General features: G+C 47.8%; 1 protein-coding gene across 1 annotated transcript; it reads left to right on the top strand.

Annotated features, from left to right (window-relative positions):
- The first annotated feature begins 172 nt into the window (after positions 1-172).
- On the top strand, positions 173-20,607 carry DNAAF2 (dynein axonemal assembly factor 2). The gene is made up of 3 exons (XM_014601298.3): positions 173-2,956; positions 14,809-14,955; positions 18,106-20,607. The coding sequence occupies exons 1-3, from the start codon at positions 173-175 to the stop codon at positions 18,679-18,681; spliced, it is 3,507 nt and encodes a 1,168-aa protein (XP_014456784.2). The 3' UTR covers positions 18,682-20,607.
- Positions 20,608-20,829: the final 222 nt, after the last annotated feature.

Below are 20,829 nucleotides of genomic sequence, written 5' to 3'. Positions count from 1 at the left end.
GGCCGGCCTCCACGGTGACATCTTGCCGGGCCGGTTTCCCCGGTAACCGGAGCAGCAGCGGCGCCATTTTGTTTGCGCCGTCTCCACGGCGACCGGAGCAGCGCGGCGCCGCCATCTTGTTGCTGCGGTTTCCCCAGTAACAGCGGCGCGGGCCGGCCGCAGGGCGCGGGCGATGGCGGGTGCGGGAGCGGGCGCGGAGCCGCTGGAGCTGACGGGCGAGGAGGTGGAGCGGCTGCGGGCCGCGTTCCGCGACGAGCGGTTCCGCGCGCTGCTGGCCGAGTACGCGGCGGAGCTGTCGGACCCGGCGGCGCGGCGGCGCTACGAGGAGGAGGTGACGGCGCTGGAGCGCGAGCGCGGCGTGGACGTGCGCTTCGTGCACCCGGAGCCGGGCTACGTGCTGCGCACCAGCCAGGACGGCGCCGGCCGCTGCTACCTCAACGTGTGCAGCAGCCCGCTGCTGGGCCGGCCGCAGGTGCACGCCGAGCCGGGCGGGCAGCGCTGGGCCCTGCCGCACTGCGTGGCGCCGGGCCGCGAGCACCTGGGCCGCGCCGGCCGCTTCCTGCTCTACGACGTGGTCTTCCACCCCGACGCGCTGCGCCTGGCGGCCCGCAGCGCCCGCTTCCGCCGCCTGCTCAGCGACACGGCGCTGGACGCGGTGCAGGCCCGCTTCGGCCTGCGGCTCGACCGCAACAACGCGCGCCCGCTGCGCCGCCGCGCCTACAAGGGCGTCCCGCAGCCCGCCGTGCTCCGCACGCCGCTGCCCGGCGCGCCCCCAACGCCGCCCGCCGGCCCGCTGCCGCCCTTCCCCTACCCCTGCCCGCCGCCCGACACAGCCCCCCCTCCGCCGCCGCCTCCTCCTCCGCCGCCGCCTCCGCCCGGCCCCACCGAGCCGCGCTGGACGCTGCGGCACCGCACGCACGTGGATCTGCAGGACTACCGCCTGGCGCGGGACGCGGCGCCCGGCCCCGTGCCGCACGAGCTCGTGCTGGCCGTGGAGCTGCCGCTGCTGCGCTCCGCCGCCAGCGCCGCCCTCGACGTGTGCGGCCGCGACCTGCGCCTCGACTCGGCGCGGCCCGCCTACCGCCTGCGCCTGCGCCTGCCCTACGCCGTGGACCAGGCCCGCGCCCGCGCCACCTTCGACACGGCCGCGCGCCGCCTGCTCGTCACCCTGCCCGTGCTGCGCCGCCCCGCCGCTGCCCCGGAGCCAGCCCAGAGCGGTGAGGGTCCTGCCGGAGCCCCCAGCGACAGCACACCCGTACGCACCGCTGCCCCGGGCCCAGCTGGGAGCCGCGAGGGCCCTGCCGGGGACCCCAGCAGCAGCATAGCTGCATTTACCTCTGCCACCAGTGCCTCAGAGCCAACTGAGAGCCGCGAGGGCCCTGCCGGGGACCCCAGCGACAGCACAGTCACAGCCGCCTCTGCCAGCGGGGCCTTGGAGCTAGCCGAGAGCAGCGAGGGCCCTGCCAGAGCCCCCAGCAGCAGCACAGGGACAGCCACGTGTCCCCACAGCAGTGGCCTGGCCCCTGCCAGAGCCCCCAGTAACACCACAGCTACAACCACCTGTGCCAGCAGTGCCCCAGAGCCAGCTGAGAGCCGCGAGGGCCCTGCCAGAGCCCCCAGCAGCAGTGCAGCCACAACTGCCTCTGCCAGCAGTGCTTTGGAGCCAGACGAGAGCAGTGAGGGTCCTGCCACAGACCCCAGCGACAGCACAGCCATATCCACCTGTGACAGCAGTGCCTTGGAGCCAGCTGAGAGCCGTGAGGGCCCTGCTGGAGACCCCAGCAGCAGCACAGCCGTATCCACCTGTGCCAGCAGTGCCCCGGGCCCAGCTGAGAGTAGCGAGGGCCCTGCCAGAGACCCCAGTGACAGCACAGGGGCAACCGTGTGTCTCCACAGCAGCACCGAGCACCACAGCAGCGGCCCGGCCCCTGCCGGAGCCCCCAGTAACAGCACAGCTACAACCACCTGTGCCAGCAGTGCCCAGCCTGCTGTACCCACCAAGTGCCCCTTCAGCAGCTCGGTCTCTGCTGGAGCCCCCAGTGACAGCTCAGATATATCCACTTGTGCCAGCAGCGCCCTGGGCCTGGCTGGGCCCGCTGTGCACCCCTGCAGCAGCAGCAAGGGCCCTCCTGGATCCCCCAGCAGGAGCACGGATCGTCTTGCCTGTCCCAGTGCTGTGCCCAGCCAGTGCCCCTGCAGCGGCCCAGTCCCTGCTGCATCCCCTAGCAAGCCCAGCACCAGCCTAGACCTATCAGTGCCTGCTGAGTGCCCCTGTAGCAGCTCAGCTTCTGTATCCTCCAGCGACAGTGCAGCTCTAACCACCTGCTCCAGCACTGACCTCGTGTGCCCCAGCAGTAGCCGACCTGCTGTGGTCTCTAGCGATAGCCTGAGTGTTCCTGCCTGTCCCAGCAACAACACAGAGCGTGCGGTGCCCACCGAGCACCACAGCAGCATAGATCTCCCTCTGTGCCCCAGTAGTGCCCAGGCTGCTGCCGCCTCCCCAAACAACAGCTCAGATCTTCCTGCTTGTCCCAGCAGCAGCCTGGACTCTGCTACACCCTCTGAGTGGTGCTGCAGCCACGTGGATCTCCCTGTGAACTCCAGCAGCTGCCCTAGCTCTCCCATGGCCACCAGCAGCATGACCCCTCCTGTGTGTCCCCCCTTCCAGTGTACCCAAGATGAAGAATCCCTCACTTTGCTCGTGCAGGTACCAGGCATCCAGCCGCAGAGTGTCAACGGGGAGGTTGGCACAAACCACTACAGACTCAGCTTCTCCACCAAGGACACTGCTTCCTACTCCTTCTTCCTGCAGTTTCCTTTTGAAAACAAGTTGACTGCCCCTGAGACTGGTGTTAATGTGTCCCCCAATAACGCTGTCATAGGGCTGGCCAAGTCTCCTGAGAGCACTGGACTTTGGAAGAAGCTGTCCTTTGGCTTAAATAGCCACACTTTGCAGGTAATGACGTCTTCAATGTATTCAGCTTCAAAACTTTCTTTGCTTGTTTGTAAAACATACCATTGGCTTGGGGAGATCATTTATGAGATGTGGAACATTTCACGTGTAAGCTGCCTGTTCAAGTTCAAATCAAGTTGGCGTGATGGGAAGTCACTAGTGTCTGGCAGCTTTTATCACAAGTGAGCAATAAGTCTTATCCAGTTCACAGCTGGTAGGAGCTGCCTTGTGAAGATCACCCCTGGCGGGTGTTCTGGAACCCAAGACCCCGCACTGAGTAAGATGGAGGCATTACTGGTTAATGTTCAGCGTGGGGCGTAGTCCAGTGAAGAAGGGCCTCAGAAACAGGAAGGCAGCAGGGCAGGCAGGAAGGAGGGAGGAGCTAGGAGGGCAAGGGGCGACTAGTACCCATAGCTAGCCTGCTCCCTTCCTCCCTCTCCCTCCCTGCCAGTGTGGCAGCTGTAGTGGACTTCGAAAGCCCCTCTCATGCTACTGCTACCCATGGCTTCATGTGTACTGTGTAGTCTGATGGGGCATGCTGCCACCTCCTCTTCACCCTGTCAAAGGCCCTGGGAAGTGGTTCCCAGCAACAGCTGCATCCAAACAGATGTATGTGGGGCCTCCAGCTGCCTGTGCTGCTGCAGGCAATGGCTGCGGCCCCTGCTCTGCAGTGGGGTGGAGTGGGGCAGGTGCCTACCTGGGGCTCCACACGGCCCAGCCAGGGCTGGGTATGTGTTATTGGTTACCTGTTTATCCAGTATAATTAGAGGAGGTTTAACAGATGGTTTTTAAAATGGTATTTACATTCCTAATTTTAAATAATCAAGTTTTCAAAGCTTGACCTGATTTTTACGTGGCCAAATGGAAGCCACATCCCATGAGCATAGAAGTAGATGCTAGTGAGAAGACAGTGTCAGAAGTGGAAAACGTATTGGCTGGCCCTCCATGAAGCCCTTCCAGCAAACTATTCAGGACATATTTTGCAGCATTTCATAGAACTCAGGGCTTGGATATGTATGTAGGTGAAACCATGAGGTTTTAGGCATGCTGTCTTTAAACCATGCCACCAGGTACCAAGCTTCCCTGATATGCATTTTGCACCATCATATGCAAATAGGAGTAGATCTGTGTCAACTTTTGCTTCCTGCAGCGTCTTGAACAAGCATTTTCTTGTCCTGCACGTTAGTACAGCATTATTGCACCTGGTCATCATTTTGGCAGGTCTTGTGCTCTGGTCTGTGTATGATAAATTCAGGTGTACACAGATGCGGGCTTAATATATAATTACCCGAGGCTCCAGCAGCCTGCTGCATAGTCTCACAGCATGCACTAATCTAGATGGACCTCTGGCCAGGGTTCTCAGAGACTGCATTATGTTACCATTTATCATTTTAAATGGTTTTTCAAAGATTTTTTGCATAATCTTTCCTGAACCCTTTCCAGGAGGCTTGGAAGAGTAATAAATCTGTTTGAGAAACCTTCATCTAATGTGCTTGGAATGCCATGACTGTCTGATTTATTAGCTTCTTGTAGCTGCTGACCTTTAAATGCTGATGTACATGGATTCATTATGAGTGGTGCAACATGTGGCAAGGGAAGCCGTTTTCAGTCACAAATTATTAAAAGGTTACTCTGATTTGATTGGTTGAGACATGCAAGTGCCTCTTGGAGTTACAGATCTTGCAGTTAAGTAAACTTATGGTCTAATAAATGTGTTGGGTGGAGAGGAGCAGGAAGGAAATGTGGGATTGGTCCTAGGCCACCAGGAGCTCACCAGTGTATAGGATTACAAAAAATCTTCTGAGTTGCAGTCCTTTTGGATACTTGGTGTCCACATTGAAACAATTGAGGTCATCTGAAGTAATTAATTCTGCTTGGCTTTTTTGCTAAAACTTTTGTCACAGATGAATGTCACATTCATTGGGAGAAGGAAAATATATCAAATGTATATATAAACATAACTACCCTTGTGACCTATGGTCTTTGCCTTGTAACTTCTCTGCTCACTTGGACTATTTCTAGTATAGAAGAGGGTATTTCCTGCTACGTCTTCCCATTGATACATACCTTTTAACATTTCTTTTCTTTTTCGATGTATCTGTTCTGCTAGGTTAAATTGTATTTAAACATTCAGTTCCTGTGCCTGGACTATATGTTTCAGTTCTCTGCCAACATGCGTGGTCTCCTTTTGCCTCAGATACATTTGTGCCAGTCAGAGCCATGTTTCCTGTAGACAGTCTAGAGAGTTCAAGTCAGTCATGGAAGTGTACGTGCCCTGCGAAAACAGTTTCTTCTGGAAAATGAAGCGGCAGCGTTTCAAATGACTGCCCTGTGGCAGTTGGCACACAGCATTACAACGGGGACTTTCAGCCATCTAGCCATTTGTCCAGGCCTCGTGTCATCCTCAGTATTTCATTCTTGTCAGCCCATCTGTCTAAACCAGGCCTCCATTTTTTTCTTTGACTGTGTCAGATAACTACAGTACGTTTGTACGAAAAGAGGCTGGTGTCTTCTTCTGGCATGTAGTACCACTCAGAGACTTCAACTTTTTTCGGGGTAGTGGCCTAACTAGGAATTTATGGTTCAAGAATTACTTGGAACATATTTAAATTCTCCCCTCTGCCCCTCCCTGTCCGGGTTTACGTTCAGGAAACATCTGCTGCTATGCAGAGTACTCAAGAGACTTTATTCAAGGTTTTTATAGTTTTGAAACTGGTGGTTATGCCCTAAAATTATCCTGTTTCAGGGGAAAAGTTAAAGGGACACACAATTCTAACGCTTGATCTCCTTTTGTTTCTCCTGACTCGTTTCTGGTATGTTCAGGAATAGATTGATTAGGGTTCTGCAGGTGGTTGTGCACCCACCTTTTCTGGTAGTCTTCATATATTATTGCATATACTATTCCCTTACTCCTAAAGCTTCTGATTGCGTTCAACATCTAGTGCTGCAAGAAAAGTTGTATTTTTTTTAATTATTACTATAACTTTTACCCTCTTTTCCCTTGAGAACAAAGCAGCCCTGTGTACCAAAACCTCAAATCAAACTAATCCAGTTTAGGGGAATATTGGAGATTTAAACTCATAGGCTGTGGTCACATTAATATTCTTGGATTTTAACACGTATACATTATCATCATAGGAAATAGCTTAGACTATGGCCTTTGGATGAGCTCCAGGAAACGACAGCAGTGATATGCCACGTATATGGACCGACAATAAAAATGCTGTGGTGCATTTTGTGTTGGTTCAGTTTATTCTGTTTGCGAAAAGTTCTTAGGAAATCTATTGGAAAGGACTTTGTTCAGCGATAAAAGCACTCAGTTTGATTCCTGCAACACTGACAGGTCTGTGTAGAATGATTTATATGTAGAGACCTACCGAATTTGTGTGATTTTCATGGAAATCACAAATTTGGGCAGTCTCCGTTTTAAAAAAAAAAAAAAAAAAGCGAGCTCACTGCAAAAAAAGAAAAAAAACCAACCAAAACCCTTCCCTGCAAGCAGGGAAAAAGGCAGGTACACCTGCAGTCTTGGAGTAAGGGGTGGGCAGGGGGAGGGCAAGAGGCCGGGGGCTGCACAGGCACCTGGACGGTGATCCCGGGCTGGCTGTGGCCAGCAGCCAGAAAGCTGCAAATGGCTGCACCAGGATCCACAGAGCCCGGCACAGCTCATTGCACACGTGCACCCACTGCCGGCAGCGAGCCGTGCCAAGGCTCTGTAGACTCTGATGCAGCTGCTTGTAGCCTTCTAGCTGCCCGCCACAGCCAGCTCAGGACCATGGTCCAGCTTTGGGATGACCCAAAATCGCAGCTTAATTACCCTGATTAAGCCCAGGAAACCATTAATTCATGCTTAATAACCCATGGATTAATGGCTTCCCTGGGTTTTATCAAGGTAACTAAGCCATGGTTTCAGGCCATCTGGCAATCTTTGGGGAGGGGTGGGACTGCTGGCCAGTCGGAGGCATTGTGGGGAGGGGGGCACCACCATGCTCAGCCCTCAAAAATGGCAGCTAGCCCTGGGAGCTGCCTGTGACATCGGCCGGCTGCCTCCTTGAGTTTGGCAGACCCTGTTTATTTGCAAACAAGAATGCCAGCAGGGTTGGCAATTTATCTTGCAGCTGGATCTTCTGGGTGTGGACACACAAGCACTTGGAGCCCTTTCAAAAGGGGAACAAAAGAGGAGCATCTGGCACAGTCTGATTGCATGTGTGAGCAAACTGAGAACTGTTCAAATGTAGTAAACATGGTCTAACTTTGTCTGGAAACAGGTGTCACCTTTGTGCCACCATAAAAACTTTTTTGATGGCACAGAGTAAAAGCAAATAGACATCCATGTCCTTTGTTGTGAAACAAATGCCCGAATTTCTGGCCATGGCAAAAGGAGGTAAGAATTTGTGCTGCTTTTTCAAGGCAGACACCTATTTGCTTTATGGTGCGAGAATGCAAGCAGCCTGGAGCTGCCCCAGGCAGGCACTCCAGAGGCTTGTGGGGCTCAGTCCTGCATCCCCCAGGAATTCCTCTGCAGAATTGAGCCCCTTAAGCCCTGGAAGCACCTGCCTGGTTTTCCTCACTTACAGGGAGACATGCCTCTGGGAATCTCCAGGGCACATCTCTGTAAACAGGGAATCCTATCTTTCATGCTTGTGGAGATGCACCCCAGAGATGCCCAGGGGCACATCTCTGCATCACCCTGTTGAGAGGGCTCCAAGCCTCTGCACCCTCATTAAGCCACAGTTCTCATTTCCATATTCTAGCTCTGTGTGTGTTTGACTTGTGAAAGTTTCAAGACGGGGGATAGTTGCTGTCTATACACACCTGGGAGAGAAAAGGGCTACTTCAGTTAGAGGGCAATGCTGGCACTAGAGCAAATGAGTATAAACTGGCAGTAATTCAGCTAAAGGTTCTTCATTAAATCCAAAGGCCAACTGTGCAAGTAAACGCTTATTTGACACACGTGTTCTAAAATGCTGTGACGGATCCTCACTGTGCATTAGATGGCAACGTTAACAGCACTCACTAGTGACTGCGCCCACACAGCAGTTGCGGTTACAAGCATTTGATCAGCATGCTTACAACTGAGCTAGCCAGGGAGATTCAGGCTGTCCCATGCTGGTTGCCTTCAGCAGATTTAGCTCACGGTAGCAAAGAAGCACCCTCTTCTCTTGCTCTATTTCCCCCACTCCCCCTAGATATTTCCATTACATGTTATCTTCTCCATTGCTGTCTTTCTGCCAGTCCAGAATGCTAAAAGTTGTAGTTATGTACATGACTTTGCACTGTTGGAAGAGAATATAAGACTGTACATGGTAGTACATGGGCACATAGTCAGTGTATGTGAACATGATCTTGAACGTGCAGTTAGCCACACAGCCAACCTTAACACCCCATGCCTCAGGCTAATAAGTTGCAGTACAGCGATATAATAGGAAGAGAAATAAGAGGTGGTGCTCTCCCCTACCCTGGGGGTCTTCAAGAGGAGGTTAGATAGGCATCTAGCTGGGGTCATCTAGACCCAGCACTCTTTCCTGCATATGCAGGGGGTCAGACTCGATGATCTATTGAGGTCCCTTCCGACCCTAACATCTATGAATCTATGAATCTATGACCCCATGCATGGTAACTGCATCGGTATGGAGCTGTGAGGTGGCAAGACACTCTGAGATAAGGGTTTTAGCAACCAGTATACAGGAACATGATTCCTACACGTGAATAAATTTAGGCTGCAGATTAGGTTTCTGATCTTAAAAATCCTTAATTTCTGGCTCAGCAGGAATAGCAGGAATGGAAAACCTAACTAGAATCCTAGATTGAGAATGGACCTTACAGGTTATCTAGCCTTCAGGATTGTTGTTCCTCAGCTGTAGCAGGTAGATTCACAGATTGTAAGGCTGGAAGGGACCTCAGAAAATCATCAGGTGCAGCCCCCCGCATCAAGCAGGAAAGACAACTGGGGGCAGGTGACCCCAGCAAGGTGACTGTCTAGTCTCTTGAAGATTTCCAGGGTCAGCGATTGCACCTCTGGAGGGAGCTTATTCCAGTCTGGACACCCTGATTGTGAAGAAGTTTTTCCTAATGTTGAGCCTGAATCAGTCTTCCAGGTCTTTGTGGCCATTGCTCCTGGTTTTCCTCTCAGGTGCCCTAGTGAACAGTTGCTCGCCGAGCCCTGGATGTACTTCCCTAGTGTAGGGATAACCTGCTACCAGGTCCCCTCCCAGCCTTCTTTTCCTCAGGCTGCAGAGTCCCAGGTCCCTCAGCCTTTCCTCGTATGGCTTGCCGTGTATGACTCTGATCACATGGGTGGCTCTTTGGACTCTTTCAAGCTTGTCCACGTCCTTGTTAAAGTGCAGTGCCCAGAACTGGACGCAGTCCTCCAGCTGCGGTCTCACCCAAAGAATCACCTCCTTGGTTTTGCTGGAGATGCATCGATTGATGCATACCAGAGTATTATTTACCCTACCAGCTACAGCATTGCACTGCCAGCTCATACTCTGGTCTATTATTACCCCCAGGTCCCTTTCATTCGCGGTGCGGGTCAGTTTGTGCCACCAAGCCTGTAGGTGTGTTGGGCGTTGCTCGTCCCGAGTCGGAGCACTTTACATTTCTCGATGTTGAACTTCATCAGGTTCTGATCCTCCCAACTTGCCAGCCTGTCTAGGTCCGCCTGTATCTGTAGCCTATCTTCAAGTGTGACCACGTTCCCCCATAACTTGGTGTCATCCGCAAACTTGGCCAGTGAGCTCTTCACCCCCACGTCCAAATCGTTAATAAAAATGTTGAAAAGTACTGGACCAAGCACCGACCCCTGCGGGCTACCAGTGCCCACTTCTTGCCAGGATGACACAGATCGGACTCTCTGGGTCTTATCCTGTAGCCAGTTTCTCACCCACCCGACTGTCCTGAAGTTAAGCCCACATTCCTCCAATTTTCTCGTGAGGACATCTTAGGATACTAGATCAAAGGCCTTTTGGAAGTCAAGATGGCCCATCAAGCCTCGCTTTGAGAACCTCCAAGAACGGAAAGTCCTCAAGTTCATCCTAGAACTGAGTTGCAGAATTGTACAAAATCAATTGGGCATGTGGTCTGTAAATGTAAGTCCTTTTCTGATACTGGAATCAGAACTAAAGGGGGATGCAAACAGTTTAGCCCCAAATTTGGCATACTGTTAACATTGTTATAGTCTGTTTGAGAGAGTCTTCTGGATTGCGACTAGGAGTCGGATTAGAAACACACACGACCAAGAGTGCTGTTGCTAATGACACCAGTTCTGCGGAGAATAGCCTCCCTCCACCACCTCTTGTGCTGGCCTTGCTGGCTTTGCAGTTGCAGCAGTTAATTAACAGCCTTCTCCGAGATGTGCTGAGGTTGATGATGCACATCAACGTTTTTGAACAATCAGAGCTCTTTAAATTGAAATGGTTTCTACTAACATGCATTTTAATTTAATCTTCATTCAGCTAAAGGAAAGGCAAATGAATGTACCGCAAAAGGAGGATGAGAAGTACATAAGGAAAATAAATTTAAATGTCAAAGTTCTAGGATAGTACCATAAATCTCAGCAAACAGATTATAACTGAGAAAATCTGCTATATGGGATCATTTTAATCACAATGCTGATACTTTTTTCTCCACTGTTGGTTGTCCCGCACCTAAGCATACAAGCAATAACAACATCCTGACTTGCTTCTTTGCCTAGACTTGCATTCTCATAACATCCATGGGGATAAAAAAGAGCCTCATATATATTTACCATGAATGTAGCATTTGAATTAGTTGTTACCTCATCTGAGCAGGCTGATGATGACAGTAATATTACAAAAAAAAAAAAATAAAAAAATGGTGTGATTGTGTCTGTACAGTACTGTACACTGTGGTGCCCTGATTTCATAGATTTCAGAGACATTAGGGCTGGAAGGGACCTCAGAAGATCATCGAATCCAGCCCCCAAATTCATGATTCATGTCTACCTATTATGCACTACCCTAAATAAAAAAAGAAAAAGTCTTAAATGTTTTTCTTTGAGAGAAATATAGGGCATTGAGAGCATAGTGGTAAGGCAATATTAAACCTGATAAAACTAGTTTCTAATAATTAGAAAAAAATCAGACTGAGTTAACAACAGAGCAGTCACATGGGCTGTACCATTGTTAAACAGGAAATAGGATAGAATTTATTTAACAATTGGTATTAGAGAGCCAGGGAACAAACATGAATTGTTGCTGCTTGTCCTGCCTGTAATACACTCCTAGGTACGGAGTGTGGGGGCGGGGAGGGAGAGGGGTTATGACATGCCTCTGAACAGCACAGGAAAGTACAAAAGTCTAGGACAGGACAGAACAGCACAGGAAACAAAATGGGTACATTTTATTTCCAATGGGCAGTGGCAGGGAAGACAAAAAAACCAGAAAACTTTAGGAGGTTTTCCTTGTCCTTGATGCCAAAACAGTAAGTTGTGTTTGTGTTCAGGATAAGTGGATGTTTTCCATTTGATTCTGTGATTTGGCAAGTCACATTAAGGATCAGTCATGCTAATTATTAGCATCCAAGCACTTGACTTCTAGTGAGTTTTAATCAGTTCATCTGCAAGTAGCAGCCTGAACTAAATGCTACTTCCCATCATAAGAGTCTGTCTCCTGCAGAAGGATGTCCTGTAGTATAGAACAAGCTTTCTTTCCATCCAGTTCTGATATTTCTCTGCTCCATTTTCTGTAATTTTTCTCTTTCTGCTTTTAAAAGATTTTCATAAACATTCTCCCCCAGGCTTTGGAAGTTGCTTATGAACTCTTAGCAAGATTGTTGAGTACCAGAATGTCCCTTATTGTGTTATCTTGTAATTAAAGGTTTGGAGGGTGTGCCTGCACCTTTGTAGTCCCAAAGCAGCCACCTATCTAAGGTTCAGTTTCCGGAAGCAGCGGTCTGTACTGTTGGTGTAAGGAGAGCTCCTGGTTTTAAGTTGCATTTCTAAAGTAACTGCCTTCTACATTCCCACCTGCCTTATCTTTATTTTAGTACTGCCTTCTCATGTGCTAAACCCAGTGCAAGTACTCGGTGAGAGCTGGGCCCTTCCTCAAAAGGTTTTCGGTCTAAATAGACCAGACTGAGAGACAATGGGGAGAAAGGAAAATCATTAACACCTGTTACGTAGAACGGGGCGGCCAAGCTGCCGCACAAGTGGTGCAGGTCACCTGTGTGTGACACGTGGCAGACTGGAGAGGGGGCAGGCAGCGGAGCAGTAGAATGGGGAGGGAGCAGAAAGCAGAGCAACAGATCCAGCAAGGGAAGGACATAGGAGTGGCGTTAAGGGAGGATATGGGGCTAATCTGTGGCACCCGTGCTAAAAAGGTTGGCCACCAGTGACACAGAAGAACCTAAGCAGAAGGCAGGACAAGGTGGCACCTTAGAGACTAACTTGCTCGGAGAGCCTGAACCTGAGAGAGGTTTTCCCAAGGTAATGTGTGGAGGTCTGCTGACTTGCAGCCCAACCCCAAGTGGAGTCACCTTTCCTCTCCACTTGCTGTGCCCTCACATTTAAGTGTAGCAACCTTGTGCCCGTTACCTTGGAGGTGGAGGGGGAAAAACACCATGCCACCCTCCCCTCCCCCACTCATATGAAATCCTGGCTTTTGCTAGAAAAGCCCTGTGCTCTCCCTTACTTGGAAATGCCAGTGTAACTGTGGAGGATGTTACTTGCACAACTGGCATGTGGTTTACATTTTTTTGAGGGATGACCCTTGCCATTTTGGACAGGAATGTTTAGCCACACCCCTTCGGTCACGTGCCTGTTGTCCAGGTGCCTGATCCCGATTATCTCTTGTTTGCAGTTGAGAACACTCCAAAAAAGGAAGCTTGGCAAATTTGGCTCAAGCTCTGTGCACGAACTGATACTTAAAAAGGATGAACTTTCTCTTTCGGTGCCACCCATCCTCCCCAGTCTATAATTTGGGGGCTTATGGGGGTGATCTCGTGCTGCACCCCATTTGTGGTCACTGTTTCCTCTGTGACGTTTGGTAACACTGAGCAGTTGCAGAGGAAAATTCACAAACTGCCAGTGAACAATTTTAGGTGTCCCCAAGCAGAGTGCCATGAGGCCATATAACCAAGACAGACCTCAAGGGGACTCTAAATGTAAGCGCCAGGTCACTGTTTGCTGGAGAGCAAAGCAATGCAGGTTAGTGCAGTAAAAATACCAGGAGGAGCTGGAAACCCTTAAGTCCTAATCCCCCCTGTGCCAACAACCTGCTGCCAAGTCTGCATCAGCATGTGGATGTCAGTGCCCAAGTCCTCCACAATGTGCAATAAAAGTTCTCATTACCGGCGGCAGGACTGCTGGCGTGGCCAAGCCCTCCCGTGTTCTTGTGTGAATGATCGCTCTGGAACCTCCCTCACGTGCTTCTGCCTTGCACGATGAACTCTGGTCTGGAAACAGATTTAGCCCCATACTTTGCAGATCAGCTGTTTATGTATGAGGTCTGGATAGCAATGCCTTACCTACCAGTGGTAAGAGCAGGAAACTGTTTAATTTCCCAACAGGGCCTTGTTTTAAAAGAGGAGACTTTAATCTTTGAGGGCGCTTTTACATGTGCTTTAAAATTCAAGTGCCCTCGTCGCCATTCGTAAGGGCGGAGATGCTGATACACGAGACAGAGGCTGCTGGAGCGTGGCAATTGCCACACTCCAGTAGACTTGATTAATCAAGTCTGCTCCGACGTGCTGGAAATTCAATGCGTCAGAGCAGCCTCCGCACTTGTGTATAGGCGCCCTGAGAGCCCAGATGTGACACAGCTGCTGGATGTGAACTTCTAGAGGGCTGACAATATACAAAATTGCCTCACTGCTTCTCGCTCCAACAGCATGTCACTGGTGGCTGGACTTAGGCATTCCAGCACTTACTGTGCAGCTAGAACAAAAAAAAGACTATAGGAATGAGGGACTTAAAAGGATTACTATAAATAACCAAAGAATGGAGGATTTTAAGGGAAAAGAGGGGGTCAGCATGTTTTCCACTATTTATCAGTGAAGACAAATTGCAAAAATAGAAAAAGATACTAAAAAATACAGAAGGCGTTTTTGTTTTTAAGCATCAGTAAGAGTCCCCTGGGCCTACTTCTGGGACTGTTAATCATTAAAATCATTGTGCTCCTTGTTAAATATTACAGCAGGTTTAAGATGTAAAACTTCTCACCACATGCTTCATCCACAGTGCACCTACGCTGCATATTCAGAGCTTTAAAAGGTAGCTTGGAGTTTGGTTTTGTTATGGTTCAACGTAGGCTCTCTCTCTTCCACGTGACCGGTTTTTACTCTTACCTGACCGATGATCCGAAACAAGCTCCTTGTATGGATCTGAAATAGATCTTGTCATGGATCTTTACGTTTCCACTCTAGAATTCGAACGACTAAAATGAGCTAGAGTTACAGTCTAATGAAGGGTTAGCATTTTCCTAATATAGATACTCAAGCAAATCCATTGATGCAGAACTTCTTTTCTTTTCCTTTCTTTTCAATATTAAAGGACAAATAAGGACAACTGAAAGATTTATTGTTACAAGTAACTCAGGTGGGCACCTTAACTAAATGTACGGCCTGTGGAAAATACACAGCCCCTTCAGCCCCTTTCCTGTGAAGTCGCCTGTATTTTGAAATGCACTGATTTCATATTTGTATCTTACCCTAGCTGAATGTCCAATGTAAAATGAATGAAATCAGAAGTTCAAAAGTTATTTTTTGTACTTGGCATGCAAGTATCTCTGCTGGGTGTTTGGAGTCAGCTTTCTGCTTTTGTTTGGAAGGTTTCTGGCTATAAAAAGGCAAAAGCATAGTCCGACAAGGATGTCACTGATCCTCTTTCTTTTCTTTAGGAAAGGTGGTTTGTCAGTGAAGAAAACGTTGATGAATTTCTGGGCAGCATCTTAAGCTCTTCATTTTCCAAACAGTCAGCACTAGAAACCCAGCCCTTAATTGAAATACTTAATGTTACTGAGGACAACAGTCAAATCAGATTAAAGGTAAGGCTCTGTGTTGCAATACTGCCTCTGCCTATTGATTGATGACAGGTGTATAAAACCTCACTGAAATGGCTTTGTTCCTGCTGTATTTATATAGATCCTCCTGAAAAGAGCCTAAGGGAAGAAATGTTTGTACATGTAAATGTTTTTTTGGAAATACTAGTTGACCTTAAACTCCATTTCACTTAATTGAAGTGAAACTTCCTGTTTTGTTGTGATGAGAGATTTCATAAGCACTGCCCTCCTGACTCATAACCAAATGCATAACTTCCTCATTTGTGTGTTACACATGTGATTATTTTTGTTCATTCTCAGTATTCACGGGCTGTGAATAGGGGCTCAGCATGAGACCAGGAAGCAGGATTTCTTGGGACGCAGTTCCAGCACTGCTGCTCGCATGTGCCAGGGCACTTACCTTCTTCGTTCTCCCCGTCTGCACAGAATACGTAGTGCACTGCCTCTGAGGTTAAATATTATCACCATTTTATGGAAAAGGAAACCGGAGCACAGAGGCTAAGCAACTTGTCTGCAGTCATGCAGGAAATATGGCCGTGTCAGGAAGAGAATCCACCTCTCCCAGCATCTCATTTTCAGCTTTCACCAGAATATCACTATTCCCTTCTCTGCTGCCCAGCTACAGAGATTCAGTTCAGTTACTACATACAAGACATTTTGAAGTTACTTCCTTGATACCAGAAAAAGTATAAATGGAAACATAAACATGCTTTCTTTGCTTTCTCCATTTAACTTTTTACACAATAACCTCACGCTTCCTTTCTCTAGCGACCGTTTCCTCTCTTGCAGGTAGGCATTTTTCATATTAACAAAGGAAAACAAAGTGTTTTCATGATAGAAAAACATAAGGCAGCAAGTACAAAACCGATGGGGCTTTAGAAGACAGTACCTGGACAGACAAAGCTTTTTATAACAGATTAAATTTCAAGCTGACTCTTCAGAGGCATGCCTACAGCTGCATACCTGGCCTTAGGTATGGTTTAGCTACTTATCAGAAAAGCAGGTCAGAAGTGGAATGTGGACTTTCAGACGAGGGTGCAGAGCGTGGAGCTTGCCCTGGGGCCAGTGCATCCACTCAAGATGCTCCTATCTGTTCTGGTTATTTATTCACTAGACTGAGGTTATCCACCTGTAATACAAAGGTTGTGGGGAGAGGTGGTTAGCCATGTTAGAAGTCATGCAGAAAGCAGGGAAGAGGTACACCTTAGAGACTAAGTAAATCAGAGAGATATTGGATTTTGTCTGAAAGGTGCATCTCTACCATGCCTCCCACAAAGATTGGGCTGGCACATACAAGCACGTATACATGTTTCTCAAGTAACAGCAAAAGCTGGATTGCACTGGTTTAGGGAATCACTATGGCAATCCCTTGTCTTGCAATTTAAGCCAGTAATTTGATTTCGAATGTTTTCACTTTCATGCAGCTCTTGGTTTTCAGTGGGCTGCAGAACTTTATATTTCCATTGCATCAGGACACCATGGACGGCTTCGGAGGAAAGGTGGAGCCTGGGGGTTGTTGGATAAGCCGATATGGCTTTTGGCATGCAGGAAAAGGCAGGCAGGAAGGTCTTGGGTTGAGCAGCAGGTGAAACCGCCACTCTCAGGAAACAGTAGCATAAGAGTGACATTGTAGGCATGATGATCCACAGATTACAAGGCAAGGATGCCTTAAGGCCCTGCCATGTTACACACAAAATGCAGTTCACCCGTCAGTCACATCTTAAATTGTGACCCAGCCACATGGTAAAACAATGTTGTCATAAAACAAGGAATAAGGCAGAGTTATCCCACAAAAAAACCCGTATAATAATTCTGCAGCTGTTTCCTATGATGCCATTAATTGAAGGTGTGGCCTGGTGCACCCCTGCAGCTGCAAGCCCTGTTGACTGATGGGACTCCTAGCCAGGTGAGCACATGGTGTGGCCCTGCGGCTGGGAGCCCGGATCAGGTGACAGGACTCCCAGCCATGGGAACTTGCTACTCGCTGGTGTAGGGGGAACACATGCTTCATGATCCTGGGCTCCCCCTTTACCAACAATAAGATGTGATGGGATCAGCTGCTTGATCCCGTAATTGTATCTGCTGCCGTGCACGTGTGCGAGAAGTGCAATTGTGTGGATCATGCATTCGATTCTATTGTGTCTTTACCTGCATGTCTGATAGGGCTTAGGATGATATCTTGAATTAGACCAACTGCATAGTTGGGATAAAGTTAGAGAAGCTTTTGAGATCTGAGGAGAAATGTCTTGCATTTGAAAGCTTCTCTAACTCTATCCCAACTCTGTAGTTGGTCCAGTAAAAGATCATCCTCTGGAAAAGAATGCTTTTTCTCCTTGCAGACAGGATGAGGGACTTTGGCAGGAGGGTTTTGGATGTGGGAGTAAACAAGGTTGGATAGGTGGTAAGTATTTGAACTCTTAGTTCCAAGGGCCAGGCAAACTTTGCAGTGAACTAATCTGCTGCAGTTCCCTACAAGCTGACTATTCACTGACAGTGGTCAAGAAACACCATAGATATCTCTGCCACAGGAGTCAAGAGCTAGCAATGTATATAAAGGCTTGGAATCTGCTCACCTGGTTTCAGAGTTGGAGCTGGTTTCTAGATTAGTTTTGTGCTGACTTAGAACACGGTATTAGTTAAACGTTCTTTGTCTAACGGGTGCAGCGGCCTTCCTAATCCAAACTACTGGAAACATTTCTCCCCCCACACTGAAGTGTAGATTCTGCGGCCAGTTTGCAGTCATAGGCCTATGGGAAATGCAAAGCTGTCCACATAACATAACCCAAGGGCAATCGCCTGGCCTTTTTTGATAGACATCATGACTGTTTAGCAGCTCCCCCACAGCACGCGCTCTCTCCAGAACAGGCAATAACCTTGGCAAGAGGCAAAACACCTCTGCACAATCCATTCCAACCTGCAAGCCTCAACCTTTTGACTCAGACTGAGAAACCAGCAGCACCATTCTGAGTCAGCTGTGTGCAAACAGATGTAACACTGCTTACGTGTGTCATAGGACTAGATGCCTTCCGAATCCTTCAGTCCGCCTCTGACAGCATTTGTGCGTGTTCACTCAGCCTCAACTATTATGATACACAAGAACAATTAATCTGTTTTGGTTTTTTTTTCTCTCAACAGCCACAGGCAGTCGCTCATTCTGAACTCGGTGGAAAAGAGCAAACTGTTAACAATACAGGGGAAGAGCCAGTTGAGAGAGGGAATGGAAACTGCCTCCAAACAAAGACAGAAACTAACCGGGCTGCAGCTGACACACACACAAAAGAACACGCTACAGAAACAGACTCTGCTTCTGGACCTTCACGGGCAGCAGCTGAAACAATGGCAAAAGCAGGTTGTAGTTCAAGCCATTATTTGCAACAGGACTCTGCTGAGATGAGTGTAGCGATTCCTGTGAAAGCGCAGAGACACAAACCAGAGCTGGCACTTACTTTGTCCACAGAGCAGTGCACCGCATCCTTAGACCATGCAAAGCAGGAATCTCTTCCTTTGGAGAAAGAGACAAATATCAGAGAGAAAGAAGCAGTCACTGGTTCAGAACCAGGAGCTGAGAGCCAGCATAATCCAGACCACAGACCTGCTTCTCCAGTGATAAAGGAAATTAACACACAGGATGGGAGCATGCAAATCATTCGGGATCACACAACTCGCTGTGCAGTTGTTTTTCAGAACTCTGCGTTATATGAATTAGACTAATTTGTTTCAGTTAAGAGGTTTTCTGTCGCGTCTATAACACCAGCGCCCCTGCACTGTACACCAAAAATTACCTTGATCTGATATTCAGTGAGGTTCAATCTGCTGTCAATAATTTTTGTATTTGAGTGGTTTTAAACTTTGCCTGTAATTGGTTTCTGTTCAGATATAGAAATGTAAGCCAGACAAACTGTCTCTCTAGCTTACCATCCTTCCAGGAAGCGGAGCTCAGATCTCAAATAGTTCAGCCATCTAACTTGTCATTTTGTATCCGTTAGTACATACACTTCACTGCTGTAATGCCCTCCTTCTTAATTTATCCAGCCTACCCATACTGTTGAAGTAAACAGCTCATAAGCCCTCACTTCATTGGACTAAACTGCCAACAATTTTTAGTAATCAATGGGATTTCCTCATTAGCTGGAGAAATTCACTTTCTAATTAACTGGTCTCCTTACAAAATTGTTTATCGGGCTCGATCCTAAATTAGCATTTTCCATCAACCTGGACTATCAAATTACACCAACAGAACTATTAGTTGAAGAACTTGTTCCTTTGCCAGCTCCTACCAGATCCAGCATTTTCCACTGTTTGCATTTATGCATATAGTCCTTATTTTACTTACACTTAAGCATCAAGTTCTTCTGTCTGGTTTTTTTCTACCCGTCAAAGACAATTCCTCAAGGTTTTAATGGCTGTACTGTTGTCTTGGAAGTCAGAGGAAGCACAGTTTAAACAGAGAGCATTTGGATTTTAACGATAAACTATCAGTTCCCTTTTCTGGTGCTTTTAAAAGAGCTGCTGCTTTCACGAAGGGGTCCTTTAGCAGTACAGGAAGAAAATATCTTTGAACAAAAACAGGATCAAATTCATTTTACAAGTCAAAGTGTGCAGGACCCAAGATGAAGCTGGTTACGTTATTTTGCTAACTACAAGCACGCCTTGTGGTTGTACGTAACTCCATGTAGGAGTACAGCAGCTTAGTGCTTGTGACAGCTCAGAAATCTGGCAGTTAAATTACCCAGCAGAAAAAGAATTTATTTTGGCAACAAAACACTGTTTTGGAAAGAAAAAAAGAGCCTAGAGAGGTGGTTTTAGAAAAAATGTAGGGACATTGTTCCCTCTCCACTGAGCATATGTAAGCAATTTAGTCCTGTGCCATAAAGCAGGAGGCAGACGAGAGAGAAATTCTGTTCTCAGGTTTGTTTGGTTTTTGTTTGTTTTGCTTTAAAAAAAAAAAAATGCATCAGCAAAGTTTCAGCAAGCTGATAATCCTTTCAGACAGGGCCCTACAGTCACTGACCTCCAGTTATCCTCATCAGAAAATTGAGCAATTTATTTAGACTTACTGTAACATGCCCCTACAAACTCACTAGGGCTTAGAAGCATTAAATGATGCTTAACCGACTCTGTCCATCTGCTGTGCACGTTCTCCGCTGTATGAAAATGTTCTTATGCAGTTCAGTGGAATCTGTTCTGAATCTGTTCCACAAAGAAGCTTCTTCAACCAAACTATCAAGACTAGCTATGCCTGACTGCTAGAAGCCTTTGAAACAGATGTTTCATTACCCTCAGAACAGTCTAATAAGTCAATGTTTCGATTTAACAAATGGCATTGTTTGGTACTGTTCACAGCTTTTGGCTCTAATTCACTATATTTCCATTTTACAGCAGTGTTTTTATTGTCCAATTTACACGGCTGACTAACTTGAAAGCCTAAGTATTTTGCATCTTTGTTCTGAAGGAGGTGTACTGTCACGGGTTTGTTTCTCTATTTTATCTCAATTACCAAACGCCCTTAAATTTTTAATGAAATTTAATGTACACCATTTGAATGGCTAATGTTATTTGTTCAATTCTTTGTATAAGAACAGAATTTATTTTGTCATAGCAAGAAAATACAACAATAAAACTCATTGTTTCCCAGAATCAAGGACTGGCAGTTTTACCAAAAAAAAAAAAAAATTATTTTTATTTTGGCAGAACTAAAAAAAAAAAATAAAAAAAATAAAAAAAAATCTACAATAAACAAAAACCAATGATTTTCTGTGTGTAATAATCAAATACACAGCAAATAAAACAGAACACCTTCGCAGGGGCAAAGGTTCCAGGTCTCAAGCAAGCCTAAAAATGAGACGAGGCTGTGGAATT

Source organism: Alligator mississippiensis, chromosome 2 (genome assembly GCF_030867095.1).
Source record: "Alligator mississippiensis isolate rAllMis1 chromosome 2, rAllMis1, whole genome shotgun sequence".
NCBI classification, from domain to species: domain Eukaryota; kingdom Metazoa; phylum Chordata; order Crocodylia; family Alligatoridae; genus Alligator; species Alligator mississippiensis.
The sequence above is the reverse complement of the archived record's forward strand: the minus strand, read 5'-3'. Positions and strand labels throughout refer to the sequence as shown.

What these genes read in the sequence shown, in the direction of transcription:
- DNAAF2 (XM_014601298.3), top strand. Translation starts at nt 173, where the DNA reads ATGGCGGGTGCGGGAGCGGGCGCGGAGCCGCTGGAGCTGACGGGCGAG. An exon ending in TAAATAGCCACACTTTGCAG is followed by an intron (nt 2,957 to 14,808) that starts GTAATGACGTCT and finishes TCTTTTCTTTAG; the next exon opens with GAAAGGTGGTTTGTCAGTGA. An exon ending in ACAGTCAAATCAGATTAAAG is followed by an intron (nt 14,956 to 18,105) that starts GTAAGGCTCTGT and finishes TTCTCTCAACAG; the next exon opens with CCACAGGCAGTCGCTCATTC.